General features: G+C 37.3%; 1 protein-coding gene across 2 annotated transcripts in view; it reads right to left on the bottom strand.

Annotated features, from left to right (window-relative positions):
- The window catches only part of SCAF4 (SR-related CTD associated factor 4), a 63349-nt gene that overhangs the window by 9202 nt on the left and 34543 nt on the right, over window positions 1-19604 (bottom strand). The window contains exons 10-19 of one of the 2 annotated variants that reach the window (XM_070367183.1): window positions 17429-17593; window positions 16806-16891; window positions 15927-16117; window positions 13121-13221; window positions 12573-12686; window positions 11707-11863; window positions 10472-10629; window positions 8953-9118; window positions 8777-8863; window positions 8428-8553 (exon numbers count right to left, since the gene is read on the bottom strand). In XM_070367183.1, coding sequence (XP_070223284.1) covers window positions 8428-8553; window positions 8777-8863; window positions 8953-9118; window positions 10472-10629; window positions 11707-11863; window positions 12573-12686; window positions 13121-13221; window positions 15927-16117; window positions 16806-16891; window positions 17429-17593 — 1351 coding nt within the window. Of the gene's footprint in view, window positions 1-8427; window positions 8620-8776; window positions 8864-8952; window positions 9119-10471; window positions 10630-11706; window positions 11864-12572; window positions 12687-13120; window positions 13222-15926; window positions 16118-16805; window positions 16892-17428; window positions 17594-19604 lie in introns of both variants that reach the window. The other variant, XM_070367185.1, reaches the window with a different exon arrangement.

The following is a 19604-nucleotide window of genomic DNA, read 5'->3' as shown; positions in this document are numbered from 1 at the left end:
CCACCAATTCTAATTTCGTGAGTCAATTCACATTCATATGCTTCTAGGTATCTGTTTCAAATGTTCATTTTTCCTTAATTGTCTGCTCTTACCTGGTTGGTTTTATATAGCTTTTGAGAGGTAAAATTCATATAGCCTACAATTCACCCATGTAAAGGGTGTAGTTCAATGTTTTTAAATATATTCAGTTGGGCAACCATCAAAATAAATTTTAGAACAATTTTTATCATCTCAAAAAGAAACCCTGTATTCATTAACTACCATTCCCCATTTCCCCCCAACCTCCAGGCAACCATACATCCCATTTCCTGTCTCTATGGACTCGGCTATTCTGGACATTTCATGTAAGTGGAATCATACAATACACGACCCTCTGTGACTAGATTCTTTGACTTAGCGTATCCTTTCAAGGCCCATCCAAAGTACTTCATTTCATTACCAAGTAATGTTAAATGGAAGTAAGTTTTATTTATCCTAGTTGGTATAGCATTAAAAGAAGGCATTTATTAAGACTTTTTCATCCACCCACCTACCACCAAACCTACCCTTTACCTGCACCTGTATCCGTATTGCTCCTTCCGTCTGTGAACATCTGTTTGGAACATGTGTTCCAAAGGCTAAATGAAGCCCCACACTCAAACCCCAAATCTAGGCCCCCCTCTCATCTACCTAAGAATATCAACCTAGCAAATCTTTTTTGCTGCATCAAAAATTTCCCCTCTCCCGGGTTTTCCAGTAATAACATGCTGGAGTTTTGTCTATCTTTTAGAAATAAAAACAAAAAAACCCTCCCTCACTGTGGATCTTCCTTCAGCTCTCACCCCCATTTTATTGTTCCCCCATATGGCAAATCTCCTCAGAGTAGGATGTCCAGAATTACTGTACCATTGCCTCCTCTCTCTCATTCTCTCCTATATATATATATATATACACACACACACACACTTATACAGGCTTTTGAACCCATCACTCCAATAAAACCACGTTTCCCAAAGTCACCCAGAAGCTTTCATTTTGCTAAATCCAGTTGGCAAGTCTCAGCGCTCCTCTTTGACCCAACAATGGCCTCTGGTGGTTGCCGTCTCCCTCCTCCCTAGGAACTTTTCTTTACTCAGCTTCCAGAGTACCTCCCTCTACTGTTTCCTAGCTCCCTGGCTGCGCCTTTGCTGGATGGAACAGCACAGGACAGTGGCTAAAAGCATGGGTGTTGGAACGAGGATACCTTGAATTCTAGGCACTACCACTTGGAGCTGTGACCTTGGGCAGGTTATTTCATCTCTTTATGCCTCTTACACTCTATCTACAAAATGGGGATAACTGTGTCGACTTCAAAGAATTGTAAGGCTTAAATGATTGATATACACAAACTCTTAGTTCTCCATACTGTATTTTCAACTGCTAAGTGCTGCAGTATTCCTGGGCTCATCCCTCGCACTACATCCCCTCCCTAGGTAATTTCACGACTGGTGGCTGTAAATGTCGTTTATATTTGCTGACAACACCAGAACTTATCTTTACCAGATGTTTAGCTGACATCTGCACCTAAATGTCAAAACATCCAACATATTTAACTTGACATCCTCACCCTAAACCCACACCTCTTTGAGATTTTCCCATTTCAGGAATGGCGATTACACTACCAAATGCTCAGGTTAAAAAAAAAACAAACAACAAAACGTAGTCATTCTTGGCTCTTCTCTCACGTATGTAAGTTAGGAGAGTCACTTTGAAGGCTCTATCTTCATCCAAAATAGTCCCCTCATTCCACTCTTACCAACTCTTGCAGTTTGCTTTCTCCAGAACTGCCATATACAATCCTTTGAAAAATGGAAACTAGTTCACAACAGTGTTCAAATCTACACTTCCTGTTGCACTCCTGACTGACCCTTGGTAACTAGCTCTGAACTCATCACGGCTGCTCTTATGTTCACCTTGTTCCAGCCCTACAGCCCTCTGTAGTTTGTTCTCAGTCCAGGCTCCCCTTCTGTCTTCTCTAAATGAGATGTTCTTCCTCTGTATCTACACGACTCTTTCCTCTTATTATTTCTCTCTATATTACCTCCTCAGAAGCCTTCTCCAGCCATTTTATTCAAAACAGTACACTTTACACGACATTCCTCCAATCCCATTCTCTGCTTTACTCTCTTCACAGGAATATCTTCATGTGAAATTATTAGTTTACTTATTTATCTAAGTCCCTGCTAGAATGTAAGCTCCAGGAAGACAGGCCTTCTCTTGTCATTCAGGTATCTCTAGTACCCAGAACGCTGCCTGGTCCACAGTAGGTATTGGGAGTAAACATGTAGAACATATGAATGTATGGTGGTGGCATAAACCGACAACTAAACTCATAGACAAGATACCTCTCAGGGGGCAAAAACAGTCTCTCCCCAGGGTGGTCTCTTTCCTTACCTATGAAGACCTGAAATTTATTTTGAGAAAAGCTGCAATGTTCTTTCACAACCTCCTTTTCCGCTCCCAGTTGCAGTTCCACCTTTTTTGATTCCAAAAGAATGCCACTGTGGCACTGTGCATGAACCTAATTCGAAATCTGTTCACACAAGGAAAAAGATATACCAGCCACTCTTATCTCTCCCATCAACGCCCTGAGAGCCTCTAGGCATACAGATATATGGTTGTTGAACCATTGAAAGCTGTCTTTTTTCTTTTAAACTACAGACCTTCAGGAAATTGAAATAATAGTACAACCCAAACATGTATTTCCTTTGCCTAGATTCACCAATTAATAACAATTAGGGCATAATTATTCTGAAGAGACTCCCAGGTGATTCTTCTAGCAGGTACTGTGTTGGGAGCTGGGGAGAATGAAAAAAATGAGCTAGTTTTCAAAGAATGAGAGAGAGAGCACATGTTAGATTGCATTATACATTACTACACCAAAAAAAAAATGTATGTTAGCAAAAACTTAAAAGAAATTTGAGTTTCAATAATATAGTGTAAGTACACTAAGCCGTGTATCTATTTTTAGCATGGCATAGGACATGAAAACCCTAATTTTAAATGAAAAAAACAGAAACCATTATCTCTTAAAAATGACTTCTTGTTTTTTTTTTTTTGCAAAACAATCTACAATAAGGTTTGGTCAATTTTCCTATAGATCTTTTATAGTTGTTTTTTAGAATTTGAGTTTGTATACAGAGGCATAACAGGTGTGACTTGGAGTTAAGAGTTGTACTACTGGAGTCAAGAAGTCTGGGATATACTGGTAATCCATCACTGAATGAGATCATCCATAATTCTCAGTGTTATCTGGAAAAAATCTTACCTGCAGTTCTTCATAGCATTATACTTGTCTACCAAAAATCAATCTAGAGCCCAGAGTTTCTGTCCCTCCTACCTTCCTTAGGCCCCAAAAGCTGTCAGGTTTCAATTAAAAAGAGACTCTTTAGGCTGGAGTTCTGCAGCCTAGAAGGTGCAGACAGAGATGGAGACAATGTGATAAGCACCTTTCACGTTTTTGTGCAAGACTTTGCCAAGGTTTTGTTTGAAGTGCTTCACCTTCTGAGAAAATACAGTATATTCATGTATAAATTCATACCCAAAGTAAGTATTTGTTGTGGATTGATCACTATTAGTCATTCATTGAACAATGTTTTTTATACAAAGTTGAAAGAAGCACTGTGGTGAGTATTTTGGAAGCATTTCTAAGTATAAAACACTAGTGGAATAATAAAACGCAATATTTAGAGTACCAATTCAAATATTTTAAAGCTTTCAAAGAACACTTTTACAGGACAAAGGAACATTTGGTAGACCCCTCTAGGTTATAATTTAATATAACCAACATCACAACCAAGTCTACAATAAGAAAAAAATTAAAATGTAAGAAGTGTTTTAAAAATTAGACATTACCATTAAAAAAATATTGAGAATTTTCTTCAGAATTCCTTTAAATGTTATTCACACTATTAGATTGGTGCTCTAATGTTCTAATTTACAATATTAAAAATTATCAAAAAATCAAAATTCTGGGGAGAAAACTGTAAAGCTAAGTGAAATCACAACTTAAAATATCAATTTTAAAGCACAGTTGACCCTTGAAAAACAGATTTGAACTGTACAGACCCACTTACACAGACTGCTTTCCCAGTAAATACATACTACAGGGTATGTAGTTGGTTGAATCTACAGATGTGGGACCTCGGTTACTGAGGGCCAAGTATAAAATTAAAAGTGGATTTTCAACTGCACGGGAGTTGAAGCCCCTAATCCCAGCACTGTTCAAGAATCAAGTGGAATTACAGAAGTTGACAATAAAATTGTTCATCTTCAAGACAGTATTAAGGTCACAGCTATGGCATAAAAGCAAATATAACTGTTTAATTTACAAACCAATTTGGTCTACATAATTCTTGACATGTTCAAATTATGGAAAATCAAACGCCAGGCAAGGAAGTGTGAAAAATCAAGCTCGAAATACATCATACTACTGTCTAGCAATTCAGCTTGTAGGCCACTCATCTGTGACTTGTGCTTTAAATCTTTGGTAACAAATATTATCAAAAAGAAGCAATCTAACACATACCCAATTCTTACTTATGAAGTTTACCATCATTTATAGCACTGTGACAAAACCGGGGAGAATCTCTGTATAATAATAATTAATGAATGTATGTACCTGACAAGAGAAGAGACTTTAATTTTGCACAATAGGAATGAGTCTGACTTAGCTTAATTTCTTCCTTGAAAAGATATTTTGGATATGCTGGTAACACAATAGATATGTAACACAAACAAACATTTTTTTGTGTATTTTTTTATTGTTTGGAACACCAAAGTAACCCAAATTTCACATTACAATGAAATTTTAAATAAGAATATGTTGTACATTGTATTAGAGATACATGTTATACATAAATTTGGAAAAGTAATAAATACATACACTTACACAGTAAAGAGAATGTACTGAATTGCTATCATCTTTAATATTCCTTCTCTTCTAAATGGTCAACAACTATAAATTATTAACTTTAATGAAATGACCACTGCTCTAGCAAGCTACTTGGGAGTGTGAGGTATTAAGCACAGATTCCTTTAAAATCAAGTAATGAATTATTATTGTGCATCAAATAGTTTTTACGTTTTCAGATTATCGGTTACTAAAACAATAAAAATCTCTAGAAGATGGAGGTGGTTCTCTACAAATCTGGTGGTGTGGGCTACTTCAGCCCAATTCCAGAGAGTCATCACTTCCAAACTAACACCTAAACTTAAGTCTGATCATTCAGAAAACTCTTTAAACCAAACCATCCTTAAAGCACCCCACTGCCTCCTTCATAACCAAGGCCCACAACAGAATTTTGGAAGATCTGTTGAACATTTTACTGGCCCCTCTAGTTTAAAAATATCATTGCCACATTTCAGAAATTAAGATCCAAGAACTCAGTTAACTCTCAAGGATATATTTACCTTTCATTTTAAGAAAACAATTTGAGTATCACTAATAGGATAAATACAGATACCATATCATGCTATTTAAATGAAATGCCATTACTATATAACCAATACACATTTTATCACTAAGCCATGATGGAACTTCTATATATGTGAACTTATCACCTGGTTTAATATACTGTAAAAATATCTGAGGCAACCATGCCAAGATACATACTTTCCTAAAAAAGCTACTTCTACTGCTGACAATTAGAACAATTTAAAATAAATTATAGGTACAGTAATATAATTTTAGAATTTCCAAGTATAAATACTCTTTATTCTAAATATTGTCTATGATATTTCTTACCTGTAATAAGCACCCACTATTCACTGAGTGCCTACTTTGTGACAGGCCCCATGTCAGCTGTTTATATATGTTTATGTTAGTCCAACTGAATCACCCCAACACCCTGGTTTAACATTTTTATTTCTTGTCTCACAGATGAAGAAGCTGAAGTTTAAGTATCACCTCCTAGGCTTAAAATTTTCTGTATAGTGTAATGTTGGTTTTTATTATCTTAAGAGAAAACATTAGAGCACCAAGAGAAAACATGAAAGCATCTTAGCTCTAGTCTTCTGTTTCATGGTTGACATCAACAGTATCCAACCTACTTAATTGATCCTTTAGTACTACAATACTGCATGTGATTACTATATTCCTTTATCAAAATGATGGAATTGTGATCAGTCTTTTGGATAAATCCTCCTTTATTTGCATATACATTAAAAAGTCTCACTTCTATAAAAGGTCAAAATTCATGGGATACTCTTTTCAAGATTTCTAATCGAAGGGAAACAAGTGTATTTTTTTCATGATTCAAATAAAACTACTGCATTTTACTTAAAAGTGCTTATTTTAACAAAACTGTTCTTATTTTTATGCTATATCAGATTTTAATGTTTCCAGATCTGGAACAACCTTTATTCCCTAAATTTTTTGTTTTAAAAGTTAAGGACAAAGATCATCGTCAGAGGTGAAGTATAAACAGCCCTACACTGAAAAGCATCCATCCATCCACTTACATAATAAATGTTCCTCTCTCATGGAGCTTCCAGTCTGGTGGGTAGGAGGAGATGGACATCTAAGCAGGTATGTTACATAACAAAAAATGCTAAGACATTTGATTATTTTTCTAGCACTGACTAGCTTTGATATGTTTTGTTTCACATGTTGGCTGAGAGTTTAAATTATACATTTCAGTAGTGATGAGAAATTAAGGGCAGAGTTTCCAAAGCCTAAATGTTAAATAAAAGGTAGGCTGTTTATTCTTATTTGTTTTTGGCTGTGCCATGTGGCTTGCAGGATCTTGGTTCCCAGCCCAGGGACTGAACCTAAGCCACGGCAGTGAAAGCCTGGAATCCTAACCATCAGGCCACCAGGGGAACTCCCTGGGTTATTTATTCTTGAAGGTTGTTCAAAAGTAGTGGTTATCAAAGTCTTAGAGATGATGAAATCTTTTCACTGATTTAATGAATTTACTAAACCCAGAAAAAAAGCACAAATGCAAGCAAACAGTCTCAGGTGATTAATATCTATGGACACCAGAGTAGGAAATTTCATTTCAGTGAGAATTCATAATCAGGGGCATGGGTGTGGGGTAAAGGAAAGAGGGTGATCAGAAAATTCTACCCAACTTAGATTCACTATGATTCTTGTATAATCATCTTATTACAAATATTGGGGGGGAGGGGGTTTGTAACAAAACTGAGATCCAAAGATACTGAGGTTTCCTGGCTCCCAGTCTACTGCTGTTCCTTCTACTTTGACTTCCATCAGGGCATAGACCTCTTAAGCAACTTCCCCATCAAACAAATCATTTTGCATCATTACAATGACTACTGTACACTACTTGTGACAAATTTTAACCATAAATCCTCTTTTACTATTACTCAGTCTGTGTACTAAAATAAAAATCAAGTTTATTATTAACCTAACCTCAGTCTTGGAGAGGGCAGAAGACAGCATGCCATTTAAAAACAAATTAATTTTTATTATAAATGTAGTACACGCAACAAAGTAAAATTTCCAACAGTCCTGAAAACTGCAGGTGAAAAGTAAAAGTCCTACATCACAAACCAATGTCCCACAGCCCTATATCCCAGGAGTATAGGGCTCTTTCCTTAAAAAATCTAAGATTAGGAAAACAAACATTTGTGCACAAACACACACCTTTAAAAAATACAATGAGTTCACAGGATTGAAACATTACAATAGTAAGGATAAATTAACTACCCATTATCAGAATCAAGTGTTAATTATAGTTAGCAATACCACTTCAAATGTAATAATTTGTTATTAACACTTGAAACAAGTATATGGCATATCATTTAAATTCAAGCAAGCAAGGGTAAGGCCTCTTAAAGATGTGAACAATCTAAACCACACTTTCTTGGACCTTAGAAGTTGAGTTGTGGGTAAAGAATACAACAGGTTAAGTCTTATAAGAAACTGAGGGGTCAGTGGGAAAGCACTGCCTCAGGCTGTGCAACTGTCACTCAGGTAACAAAGCCATTTTATTGCAATGTATCAAAGATAGTCTCTTTGCCAGCCTACAGAGAATGGTATCAAAGTCCAGGAATTTTAAATATATAAAAATTCATCCAGACAGAAAAAAAACCTATGTTGCTTAAAAAAAAAGTCTGTATCTTACTATGCCAGGATGTCTGGGGTTCTGTTAATCATGGACTATGTACCAATTCCTGTTCATAGAGATTAGTCTGATCACTTTTTTATACCAAATTAAGATGTGCAAATCCAAAGTTTTATTTAAGACAGAAACAAATAAGATTTCATTTTTGAGGCTGTCTCTTAAGGGTAGACTTGGTGAAGACCATGTACACATATTTAAAAGAAAGGTCTTCCTCCAAGGAAAATAGCCTCAGAGAATAATTTACCAAAATGAACACTGTTTCTAAAAAGCCTAACTTGGGAAGGGGAAAGAAAACTAATGATAAAAAAAATGAACTTACCAAGAAGTGAAACAGGCTGGGTTACAGGAGGGGTAGGCAGATTCGTGGGTGCAGCAGGTGGCACAGCAGAGCCATACATTTTCACACTGTCACCAGACTCGGCGTTTCCTCTAGCCCCAGACACCACTGTTGGAATGGGATTTCCAATAGATAAGTCTTTTGTAGTGTCTTCATTTATACCAGCGATAGTAGCTAAGGAATATAATTACATCAACATGTGAAGCTGAATAATTAATTATCACCCCGGTTAACATGCTTTTGCCATACTACAGAACCTATTACTGGTCCATTCTCCCTCCTACTCCCAACTCCAAGAGGACAAGTGAACACAAAGGAAAAACATGCTTACAGTTTGGGATGCTTATTGGTGGAGTGTGAGGAGGAGGAATGGATACTGGTGGAGTTATAGGAGGTGGGGGTCCAGGGGGAAGAAAACCTAGAATAAGAAAAACAATGCCAACTTAAGTTGTGTCACTTTATTTCAGGCTCTTAAAAGAGAGTATCTTCTCAAATAACTTAGTGTACCTGGTGGCAGATGCATTGGGTTGAATCCTGGGCGCAAAAACGGTGGCGGAGGTGGAGGAGGAGGAACACCAGGCCCAAAGCCTGGAGGTGGAATTCCCAAAGGAGGCGTGAAAGCAGGTGGCTGGAGAGCACCAACTACAGGAGGTCCTGGCTGATGTGGTGGGACCTAGAAAGAAAGAAAGGAAAATGAAGCCACGTATCTAGCCACCCTCTCACTCATATAGTGGGTAGAGACAAAGAAAATACCTTGCTGAAAAAAACCAGTATCTCTAAATTGGGCTTATTATGTGAATACATTTATTAGATAACAGTGGTAATCTGTACCCACTCCAAAACAATGGAAACTACATACTTTTCCCCTTTTCTAAAAATTCTGGGCTGCTTGCTCCATGTGGCTTGCAGGATCTTTGTTCCCCCACCAGGGATTGAAGCTGCAACTCTGCAGTGGGAGCATGGAGTTCTAACCACTGAGCTACCAAGGAATTTCCAGAAATCAGTTTGCCCTATACTTATCAAAGCAAATACCACACTGTGATTCACCATCACCTACACTGGTGTTCTGCCAGAATATTGTTAAAAAAATGTCTCACGGTCAGGTCAATTAAGTTTGAGGAATACAACTCTAAGAAAAGCTACCAGGTAATTTGCACTTAACTGTGATTAAGATCACAGTTCCTGGGGTCAAACTGCCTGTTCCCCCTTTTAAGTCATTTTGTGACCCTGAGAAAGCGACTTACATTACACTCTGCAGACCTCAGTCTACTCATCTGTAAGATGAAAAAGTGCCAACCTCACATAATTATGGAGATTAGAGAATAAATAAATGTGGAGTGCTAATGCCTGACATTTAATACATACCCAACACTTTAGTTATTGCTTAAAAAAAAAAAAAGTATCAATCTTAACAGATTAGTCAAATTTCTTTAAGTGAGCGCTGACATACACTGAAACCTGCACTGGAAGTCATATCCAAAAGGTTGCGTAAGGAGTGCCAATTTGGGGAATCCATTTATAAAATGTCACCGCTAAGAATGTACCAAAGCATGTATTTTTCTCCTAACATTGAGGAAAATCAAGAAGCTAGGCAACCCAGCCCTGAGATAGCTTAGATTTACTTATTCAGTTTTAATGTGAGAAACTGAGGAAAGAAGGTACTGAAAGAAGAGAAAAATCTAGTGAATCACACATGAAAGTATGGATCAAGTACTTCTAATTCTTACCAACACGTTAGTTACTTAGCTCTTAACATGTAGCAGGAAAATCACATTTCAAGTCAAAAAGTTTATGAGGTAATAAGATACTGAATAATCTGGGCAGATGTAAGGCAAAATGAAATTTACTCTGGTTTTTGAAAGCATTTATAAATATTAGGTCTGACATACCAATATATAAGAAATTAATACGCACGTCTATGTACTCACATCTTTTGACTATGAATCTAGACATACATCACCAGTAAGATTTAGAAAGGTATCTTTTAGATGCTTGAAAGCTTCAACAATGCCCCAAGTACTCTTACCTGTGGAGGCGGTACTGTTATCGGTGCGGGAACAGGAATAGGAGGCACAGGCACAGGCAGAGGCTTAGGTGTGGGTGACACTGGCTCTGTGTGTGAGGTTTCAGCTCCTCCATTTTGAGCAACTTCGTTTTCATGCTTCTTGGGAATTCCCTTCCAATCTATGAAGAGTTAAAGAAATATAATCAGAAAGCTCTCTGATTTTAATATCATCAACATTAAAAAAAATCATTTCTGCGTTTAAAATTATAAACTGAAAATGTAAGCCTTTGTTACATACATACATACATACATATATACACAGATGTAATAGTTCTATTTATTATTATTCCCATTTTATGAGAGGAAAACAAAGTCACACACGCTTGGCAGAGGCAGAGATGGGATTCAACCCAGATACATCTGGCTCTTAAGTCTCTGTTCTTAACCACAATGGTGGAGGAGGATGTCTTTGGATCAAAGACCCTGGGAAGGAGGAGCAGAGTTCTTTTTATCCTGGACCAGAGACGCCCAGAACACCTAGAGCACAGACCTTCAACACCTGTCTGCCTGAACAGAAACGCCTAGCTCTATCCGTAAGTGAAGGCGCTGTGCACGCGCAGGGAGGAGGTGGTATGTGGGGCAAGTCCAGCTCCGCACTCCTGACTGAAGTTCTGTAATGTGTGAAATATTTACTCTATTTTGCCATGCCATCCTGTGCTCCTCTTTGTCCTGCTATCTCTCTTTCTCCAGGTCATGTCCCCACAGGCTGGCATTTTCCCCAATGAAAATTCCACTATCAACCTGGCATTTTTAATATCCAGGCTTCAAATAACTGCATCTCCTCATCTTACATGTTTACTTTTGATGGCTTCTCTGGACATTTAAACATTTTCAAAGAAATTATTATGAGGCAGTGGATCTTACTAACAATGTTCAGTTTAAGACTCATCTGATCTGTTAGTTTTTTACACTGAAAAAGTCTACTTAAGATCCACTTAATATTATAATGAATAACGAACCCCACAATCAGTAATTATTTGTGTCTGCATCTCTCCCACTAAATGTAAGTTGCATAAGGGCAAAGGCCACATTTGTCTTATTCACCATTGCTCCCTTAGTTTATAATGGAGAGACTAGCACCCACATATTGGGTATTTGAAAAATCTCAAAAAACAGTTCCTAAGGCAAAGAATAAACATTTGTCATAGTACTACCAAGGAAATAAATACATTAAAAAAAATTAAATACTACTTTACCTGGATTAAGTGTATCACTGTCCAACATTCCTCCTTCACAGAAACTCTCCAGTTCTTCAGGCTTGACTTTGTCCCATGGAATATAAGTAACACCAAGTTCTACATCCCAATACTGCTTATAATCTGCTTTTATTCCTTTGTTTAGGGCCCAGGCAATCTAGTTCAACATTTGTTAAAATATAAAAAGGAAAGGAGAAGAATGTCATAAACTGTTTCCCATGATTCCAATCACTCAGACTTGGTCAGCAAGGGAACAATCTGGCCTGGCTACCCATGGGGCTCACTCAAAGCATCTTTGGCGCCAGGAATCTGGTTACCCTTTCATCCCACTCTTGTTTGTCCTAGAAGGAAATCTGACTGTCAATGACCTTCTTTCTCACTCTTCCAATCACCCCTACTCAGACAGCATAAAACTAAGAGAAAAGGGAAAATTTTATCAGGGACTGGCTGATTGGGCATAAGAAAGTAGGGAACACTTTTAAAAGTCTTGGGTACATCAGAATTACTCAACATTAGACAAAATCCTTTTGCAGTGAAATCCAAGTGTGGAACAGGGTATTGGGACTTTAAGGAAACACTGACTCTGACCCCTCAGAGGAAGAACACCCATGTACCTATATCTTTCCCTCTATCTTTAGTGATTATTTTTCATAGTTCTGAGATGGCAAACTTAAAAAAAAAAAAAAAAAAAAAAACAAAAATTCTACCATATACCTAGCGTTTAAAATTGTAACCCTTAGGAGATAACCTCTTAAAAAAAAGATGCACATGTAATAATACCCCAGTGTCCAAAACTACAGTTTTTAAAAGTCTCATAATATATGTTACATTTTTTAAAAAATGAATTATAAATGATAAAACAGTACCTTTATGGATTTCTGGTTCACTTTGTAGTTCCCTCGGCTCAGTTTTTGCAGGGCACGATAAGCATCTTGCCTATGAACCATAACAATATAGGCACAACCTCTGGGAGGAATCATCTGCTCAAAAAGATTTTAATATTATAAAACATGATAACAAAACCAAAAAGCAACAAGACATAATATTAAGCAGTCAGTTCCAACAACCTCAATTCCAATCCCCTACACACTCCAGAGCCCTGTGTTCTATAACTGGAGTTTAAAAAAATCTGAAAACTGGTGGCTCCAGTTTAGTCTCAACTGCCAATCATCAACAATCTACAGCCCCAAGCTTTGTTATATAAAGTCATTTTTAGAAAAAGATTTTAGATTAAATTTGGTTATCCAAAAAATGTACTTAAATGCTAAACAAAAACTTAGAACAAACACCTCAACTCCAGCCACATCTTCTACAAACCTAGACCAATTTTAACTTAGGTCTCAAGTCCTTAATTTCGCAAAATAACATTAACCACTTCTATCTACTGTGGTTAAGAAATTTAATAAATACTCACATTAATTGATTCAATTGGACCAAACTCTTCTAAAAGACTGGCAACATCCTGCTGAGTAGTCCTTTTGTCCAGCTGTCCCACCCAGAGTGTAGTACTACAAACTTAAAATAAAATTATAATCATAAAAATATACACATTCCATACTGAGCAGCTCTGTACTTTACATGAAAAAAATCATTACAGAAAACATGCATGAGTTACATTATGATATCCACAAGTTTAAGTATAAAGCACCATATGTGCTACGGCTCAATTGCTCAGTCCCGTACGACTCTTTTGGATCCCATGGACTGTTGCCCACCAGGCGCCTCTGTCTATGGAATTTCCCAGGCAGGAATACTGGAGTGGGTTGCCATTTCCTCCTCCAGCGGATCTTCATGACCCAGGTCTCTTGTGTCTCCTGAAACTACAGGCAGATTCTTTACCACTGAGCCACCTGGAAAGCCCAAAACCCCATATAAGTTTTAAAAATTCTAGAAAATTACAGTAGTACTTCCAGAAATGGAACCAGGATCAGATCAGATCAGATCCGTCACTCAGTTGTGTCTGACTCTTTGCGACCCCATGAATCGCAGAACGCCAGGCCTCCCTGTCCATCACCAACTCCCAGAGTTCACTGAGACTCACGTCCATCGAGTCAGTGATGCCATCCAGCCATCTCATCCTCTGTCGTCCCCTTCTCCTCTTGCCCCCAATCCCTCCCAGCATCAGAGTCTTTTCCAATGAGTCAACTCTTCGCCTGAGGTGGCCAAAGTACAGGAGTTTCAGCTTTAGCATCATTCCTTCCAAAGAAATCCCAGGGCTGATCTCCTTCAGAATGGACTGGCTGGATCTCCTTGCAGTCCAAGGGTCTTCTCAAGTCTCAAGAAGACTCTCAAGAGTCTTCTCCAACACCACAGTTCAAAAGCATCAATTCTTTGGCACTCAGCCTTCTTCACAGTCCAACTCTCACATCCATACATGACCACAGGAAAAACCACAGCCTTGACTAGACGAACCTCTGTTGGCAAAGTAATGTCTCTGCTTTTGAATATGCTATCTAGGTTGGACATAACTTTCCTTCCAAGGAGTAAGCATCTTTTAATTTCATGGCTGCAGTCACCATCTGTAGTGATTTTGGAGCCCAGAAAAATAAAGTCTGACACCGTTTCCACTGTTTCCCCATCTATTTCCCATGAAGTGGTGGGACCGGATGCCATGATCTTTGTTTTCGGAATGTTGAGCTTTAAGCCAACTTTTTCACTCTCCACTTTCACTTTCATCAAGAGGCTTTTTTAGTTCCTCTTTCCTTTCTGCCATAAGGGTGGTGTCATCTGCATATCTGAGGTTATTGATATTTCTCCCGGCAATCTTGATTCCAGCTTGTGTTTCTTCCAGTCCAGCATTTCTCATGATGTACTCTGCATATAAGTTAAGTAAGCAGGGTGACAATATACAGCCTTGACATACTCCTTTTCCTATTTGGAACCAGTCTGTTGTTCCATGTCCAGTTCTAACTGTTGCTTCCTGACCTGCATACAAATTTCTCAAGAGGCAAGTCAGGTGGTCTGGTATTCCCATCTCTTTCAGAATTTTCCACAGTTTATTGTGATGCACACAGTCAAAGGCTTTGGCAGTCAATAAAGCAGAAATAGATGTTTTTCTGGAATTCTCTTGCTTTTTCCATGATCCAGTGGATGTTAGCAATTTGATCTCTGGTTCCTCTGCCTTTTCTAAAACCAGCTTGAACATCAGGAAGTTCACGGTTCACATACTGCTGAAGCCGCCTGGCTTGGAGAATTTTGAGCATTACTTTACTAGCATGTGACCTACTACCCAGGTCAGTAGGTGCCCAATATGCTACTGGACATCAGTGGAGAAATAACTCCAGAAAGAATGAAGGGATGGAGCCAAAGCAAAAAGAATACCCAGCTGTGGATGTGACTGGTGATAGAAGCAAGGTCTGATGCTGTAAAGATCAATACTGCATAGGAACCTGGAATGTCAGGTCCATGAATCAAGGTAAATTGGAAGTGGTCAAACAAGAGATGGCAAGAGTGAATGTCGACATTCTAGGAACCAGGACAGTGAAAGGTAAACCGATGAGGTGGGAAAAAACTGGTCTTTTGAAGACACATCTAAAGATTTCATCTATGTAAAGAGTCAGAGAAGCAGCATCTTGCCCAAGAATGCCCTTGGCAAGTGAACAAAGGAGTTAAAGCCTTGATCCCAAAGACCTTGATCACCAACCAATTCAGTGCTTTTGTTCACTGTAAGTAGCTGTCCCTTTTCAACTGTCGAGTGTAATGATTTTTGTTTCATGCTGTGTCCTAGATAATAAGCCCTGCAGAGTCAGAAGTTTTATATATGCCCAAGTCATATTATCAATTAAAATTTCATTAACAGCTATAGACTTATATCAAGAATATCTACTATATATTATTAAACATATTCTAAACATATCATGAAATTCAGGAGATAATGCAAGCTAACACACCCTATAAATTGTGTATCTTTATAAAGTAAGAGGGTATTAGTTGTTCTGGAGGAGCACCCCCACCTTTCCTCAGTGTGCAGAACTAGTTAACAACTATATTTTATACACTTGACTCAAGACACACTATTACGTATCACTGTTAGTTTGGCTCACTTCTCGTTGCTGATTCACAGCCAGCTATAGGTACAAAAGCAAATCTAAAGGTATACGCCAGAGTACAAACAGACAAGACCCAAGAAAGCAGTATTTTCCTAAGTGGTTACAAAGCATTTAAAACTTACGACATGAAAAAAAAAAAGCAGGAAATGTGAATTATAAATGTTCACTTACCACTTGCGGTTTCTGCTTTGATCTGAGGAAGGCCTTTCTGTCGGCGTTCTCTTTCCTTTTCTCGATCTCGTCTTTCTTGGGATCGAGACCGAGGAGAATGTCGGCGTCTATCTCTGGACCTAGATCGAGAACGTCGATGCCGAGACCTTCGAGATCTAGAACCAGATCGAGATCGTCTCCTTTTCGGTGACCTAATATTTTCAGGACAAAGGAGAATGGATTAATATACGGAAATAAAGAAAACTTCAGCATGTGTTAATCGCAAGAAGAAAAAAATACAACTAGGGAATTTAATGTAAGATACGTAAGAATTTGTAAGATGTGTAAGAATTTGACAGTAGGGAATTCATTTTAAGGATTTTTAATATGCACAAAGTTAGAAAGCACATATATATTATAAACAAGTTTGCTAACTTATAAAAAAGTATCTCTCATCTTTGATACCTCTAGTATTATTTTAAATGACATCTTTGTAATGAAAAAGCTAATGTCATCACAGAGATATACTGTGATTGCTATTCTCTATCTTCTCAGAAAAGTCTTTTTTTCTGTAGCAATTAAAAATATGTGATCTGATTATAGTATTCCTTACTTTCTTTCCACTTTTTTTTTTTGGCTTGATAAATTGGTAAAGGAACTTTGAATACATAAATCTTACAATTCCATGCATATCTGTAAACAGGCATTACAGAAACTCAGAGGGAAAAAATACTGGCTAAGATGACTTAGTTTTTTAAAACTAATATGTCTCCTGCCCCCATTCTACTCATGCATACAAACATACCAAGTGTTATTTTATTAATCCCATACATCTAAAAACAATTAAATACTAAGTCTCTCAAAACATGAACATCTGGATTAACATTTTCTATAAACTACCTGGATGCTGATCTAGATCTTGACTTTCTGTGATCAGATATGTGCCGCTTAGGCTCTTGAATACAAGGTTGTTCTACTTCCATTTCCTTTAAAAAGAAAAACAAAATACAAAACCCATCATTAAAGGAGAAAATGGAAATTATAAATAGAAAAAAAGAGGCCAAAAACTTACAAAATGCTAAATTACAAATCTCTTGCCCAGAAAGTTCTCTTATGATTACTTGAGACCTAATTACTAGCTTAATGATGACTGGGCATGAGTGGGAAAAGTTTTTTTCACATGGCTCACAAACAAAGAAGAAATACTTATCTACTTCTGGAAATTATTTTGTGAAAGTTAACATACTGTGTTAACAAACCATCACCTAAAGCAATGAATTAGGCACTGTTTAAGCATTCCATACTCTATCTCAATCCTCATGAACCCTATGAAAATTTATAGTATTATTATGTCCGCTTCCCAAAAGAATAAGTTAGGTCACAGAAAAGGTGAATATATTCCCACAGTTAATAGTTTTTCTTCATATTCAAAACTGAAGATAGAAAGCCAACAAACAGGCAGGAATCTGCTTGTAAATCAAGGGAACCAAAAAATAACCAGCAACCGGAGAATGAAGCTTTACCTGATGTGCCTTCTGTGTAAGTGGCTCATTTTGTGCCTGAAAGGAAGTTTGGAAGGGCTGCTGCACAGGTGGAGTTGGAGGAATCACGGGCTGAGCCATGGGAGGAAACGGAGGTGTAGGAAGAAGGCCAAAGCCTGGCATCTGTCCATTAGGAGGAAGTGGAACCTTGTTTGTTTTAAAACAAAAAAAAATTGTATGAGTAGATTTTAAGTAACTGCTACCAAAAATAATTTTTAAAAAATTTTAGTTAACTTTATATAAAACTAAAACATCTTCAATAAATTTTGATCAAGGAAAAACTATGACATTCAACCATGACCAACAATTTCTACATATACAATTTTTATCCAAAGAAACTGCTTATATCCAAGAACACAGCTTAAAAATCCTACAACTCATTTTAAAATTAACACAAATGTCAGGTTTTATAATTTAAAAACATACCTTCATTTATAAAAACATACCTTCATTTATATGAGAAAGCAATGTGACAGACTAAACTTAAAATCAGAGGTACTCTACTGCAAATATTCTCTCTTCAACTTTAAAGGCAATTAAGCTTTAGGGGAGGAAAAGTATTTAGAAGCACTGACTTCTAAGTTTGTTTTAAGTTTTACTCCAAGGGGAGTTTCAGCCAACATGCCTACGGTTGAATTTATTTAGGGTTTGAAATATCATTATAATGAGAGTACTATGTTCACAATCTAACAATTTTATACACTTAACATTCTAATGCCAATACAATTATACAATACAATTATAGTGTAATATCACTATAATATAAAAAAGCAGTCTCTCTAAATTATTAATAAACTATCAATAATTGTTAAACATTTGGAATTAAGTTCATAGGTTTCATTTGTATTTTAAACAGGATATTTTTTAAATTTCATCTATCAACAAGTCATAGAGTTTTGTCAAGAGAACACATTGCTCATAGCAAATACCCTCTTCCAACAAAACAAGAGAAGACTCTACATGGACATCACCAGATGGTCAACACTGAAATCAGACTGATTATATTCTTTGCAGCCAAAGATGGAGAAGCTCTATACAGTCAGCAAAAACCAGACCGGGAGCTGACTGTAGCTCAGATCATGAACTCCTTTATTACCAAATTCAGACTTAAATTGAAGAAAGAAGGGAAAATCACTAGACCATTCAGGTATGACCTAAATTAAATCAATCCCTAATGATTATACAGTGGAAGTGAGAAATAGATTTAAGGGACTAGATCTGATAGAGTGCCTGAGGAACTATGGACAGAGGTTCATGACATTGTACAGGAGACAGGTAGCAAGACCATCCCCAAGAAAAAGAAATGCAAAAAGGCAAAATGGCTGTCTGAGGAGATCTTACAAATAGCTGTGAAAAGAAGAGAAGCAAAAAGCAAAGGAGAAAAGGAAAGATATACCCATTTAAATGCAGAGTTCCAAAGAATAGCAAGGAGAGATAAGAAAGCCTTCCTCAGTGATCAGTGCAAAGAAATAGAGGAAAACAATAGAATGGGAAAGAATAGAGATCTCTTCAAGAAAATTAAGAGGTACCAAGGGAACATTTCATGCAAAGATGGGCTCAATAAGGGACAGAAATCGTATGGACCTAACAGAAGCAGAAGATATTAAGAAGAGATGGCAAAAATACACAGAAGAACTGTACAAAAAAGATCTTCATGATCCAGATAATCACGATACTGTGATCACTCACCTAGAGCCAGACATTCTGGAATGTGAAGTCAAGTGGGCCTTAGGAAGCATCACTACGAACAAAGCTAGTGGAGGTGATGGAATTCCAGTTGAGCTATTTCAAATCCTGAAAGATGATGCTGTGAAAGTGCTCAATATGCCAGCAAATTTGGAAAACTCAGCAGTGGCCATAGGACTGGAAAAGGTCAGTTTTCAATCCAATCCCAAAGAAAGGCAATGCCAAAGAATGCCCAAACTACCGCACAATTGCACTCATCTCATGTGCTAGTAAAGTAATGCTCAAAATTCTCCAAGCCAGGCTTCAGCAATACGTGAACTGTGAACTTCCTGATGTTCAAGCTGGTTTTAGAAAAGGCAGAGGAACCAGAGATCAAATTGCCAACATCTGCTGGATCATGGAAAAAGCAAGAGAGTTCCAGAAAAACATCTATTTCTGCTTTATTGACCATGCCAAAGCCTTTGACTGCGTG

Source organism: Bos mutus, chromosome 1, assembly GCF_027580195.1.
Source record: "Bos mutus isolate GX-2022 chromosome 1, NWIPB_WYAK_1.1, whole genome shotgun sequence".
In the NCBI taxonomy this organism is placed as follows: Eukaryota; Metazoa; Chordata; class Mammalia; order Artiodactyla; family Bovidae; genus Bos; species Bos mutus.
The sequence above is the reverse complement of the archived record's forward strand: the minus strand, read 5'-3'. Positions and strand labels throughout refer to the sequence as shown.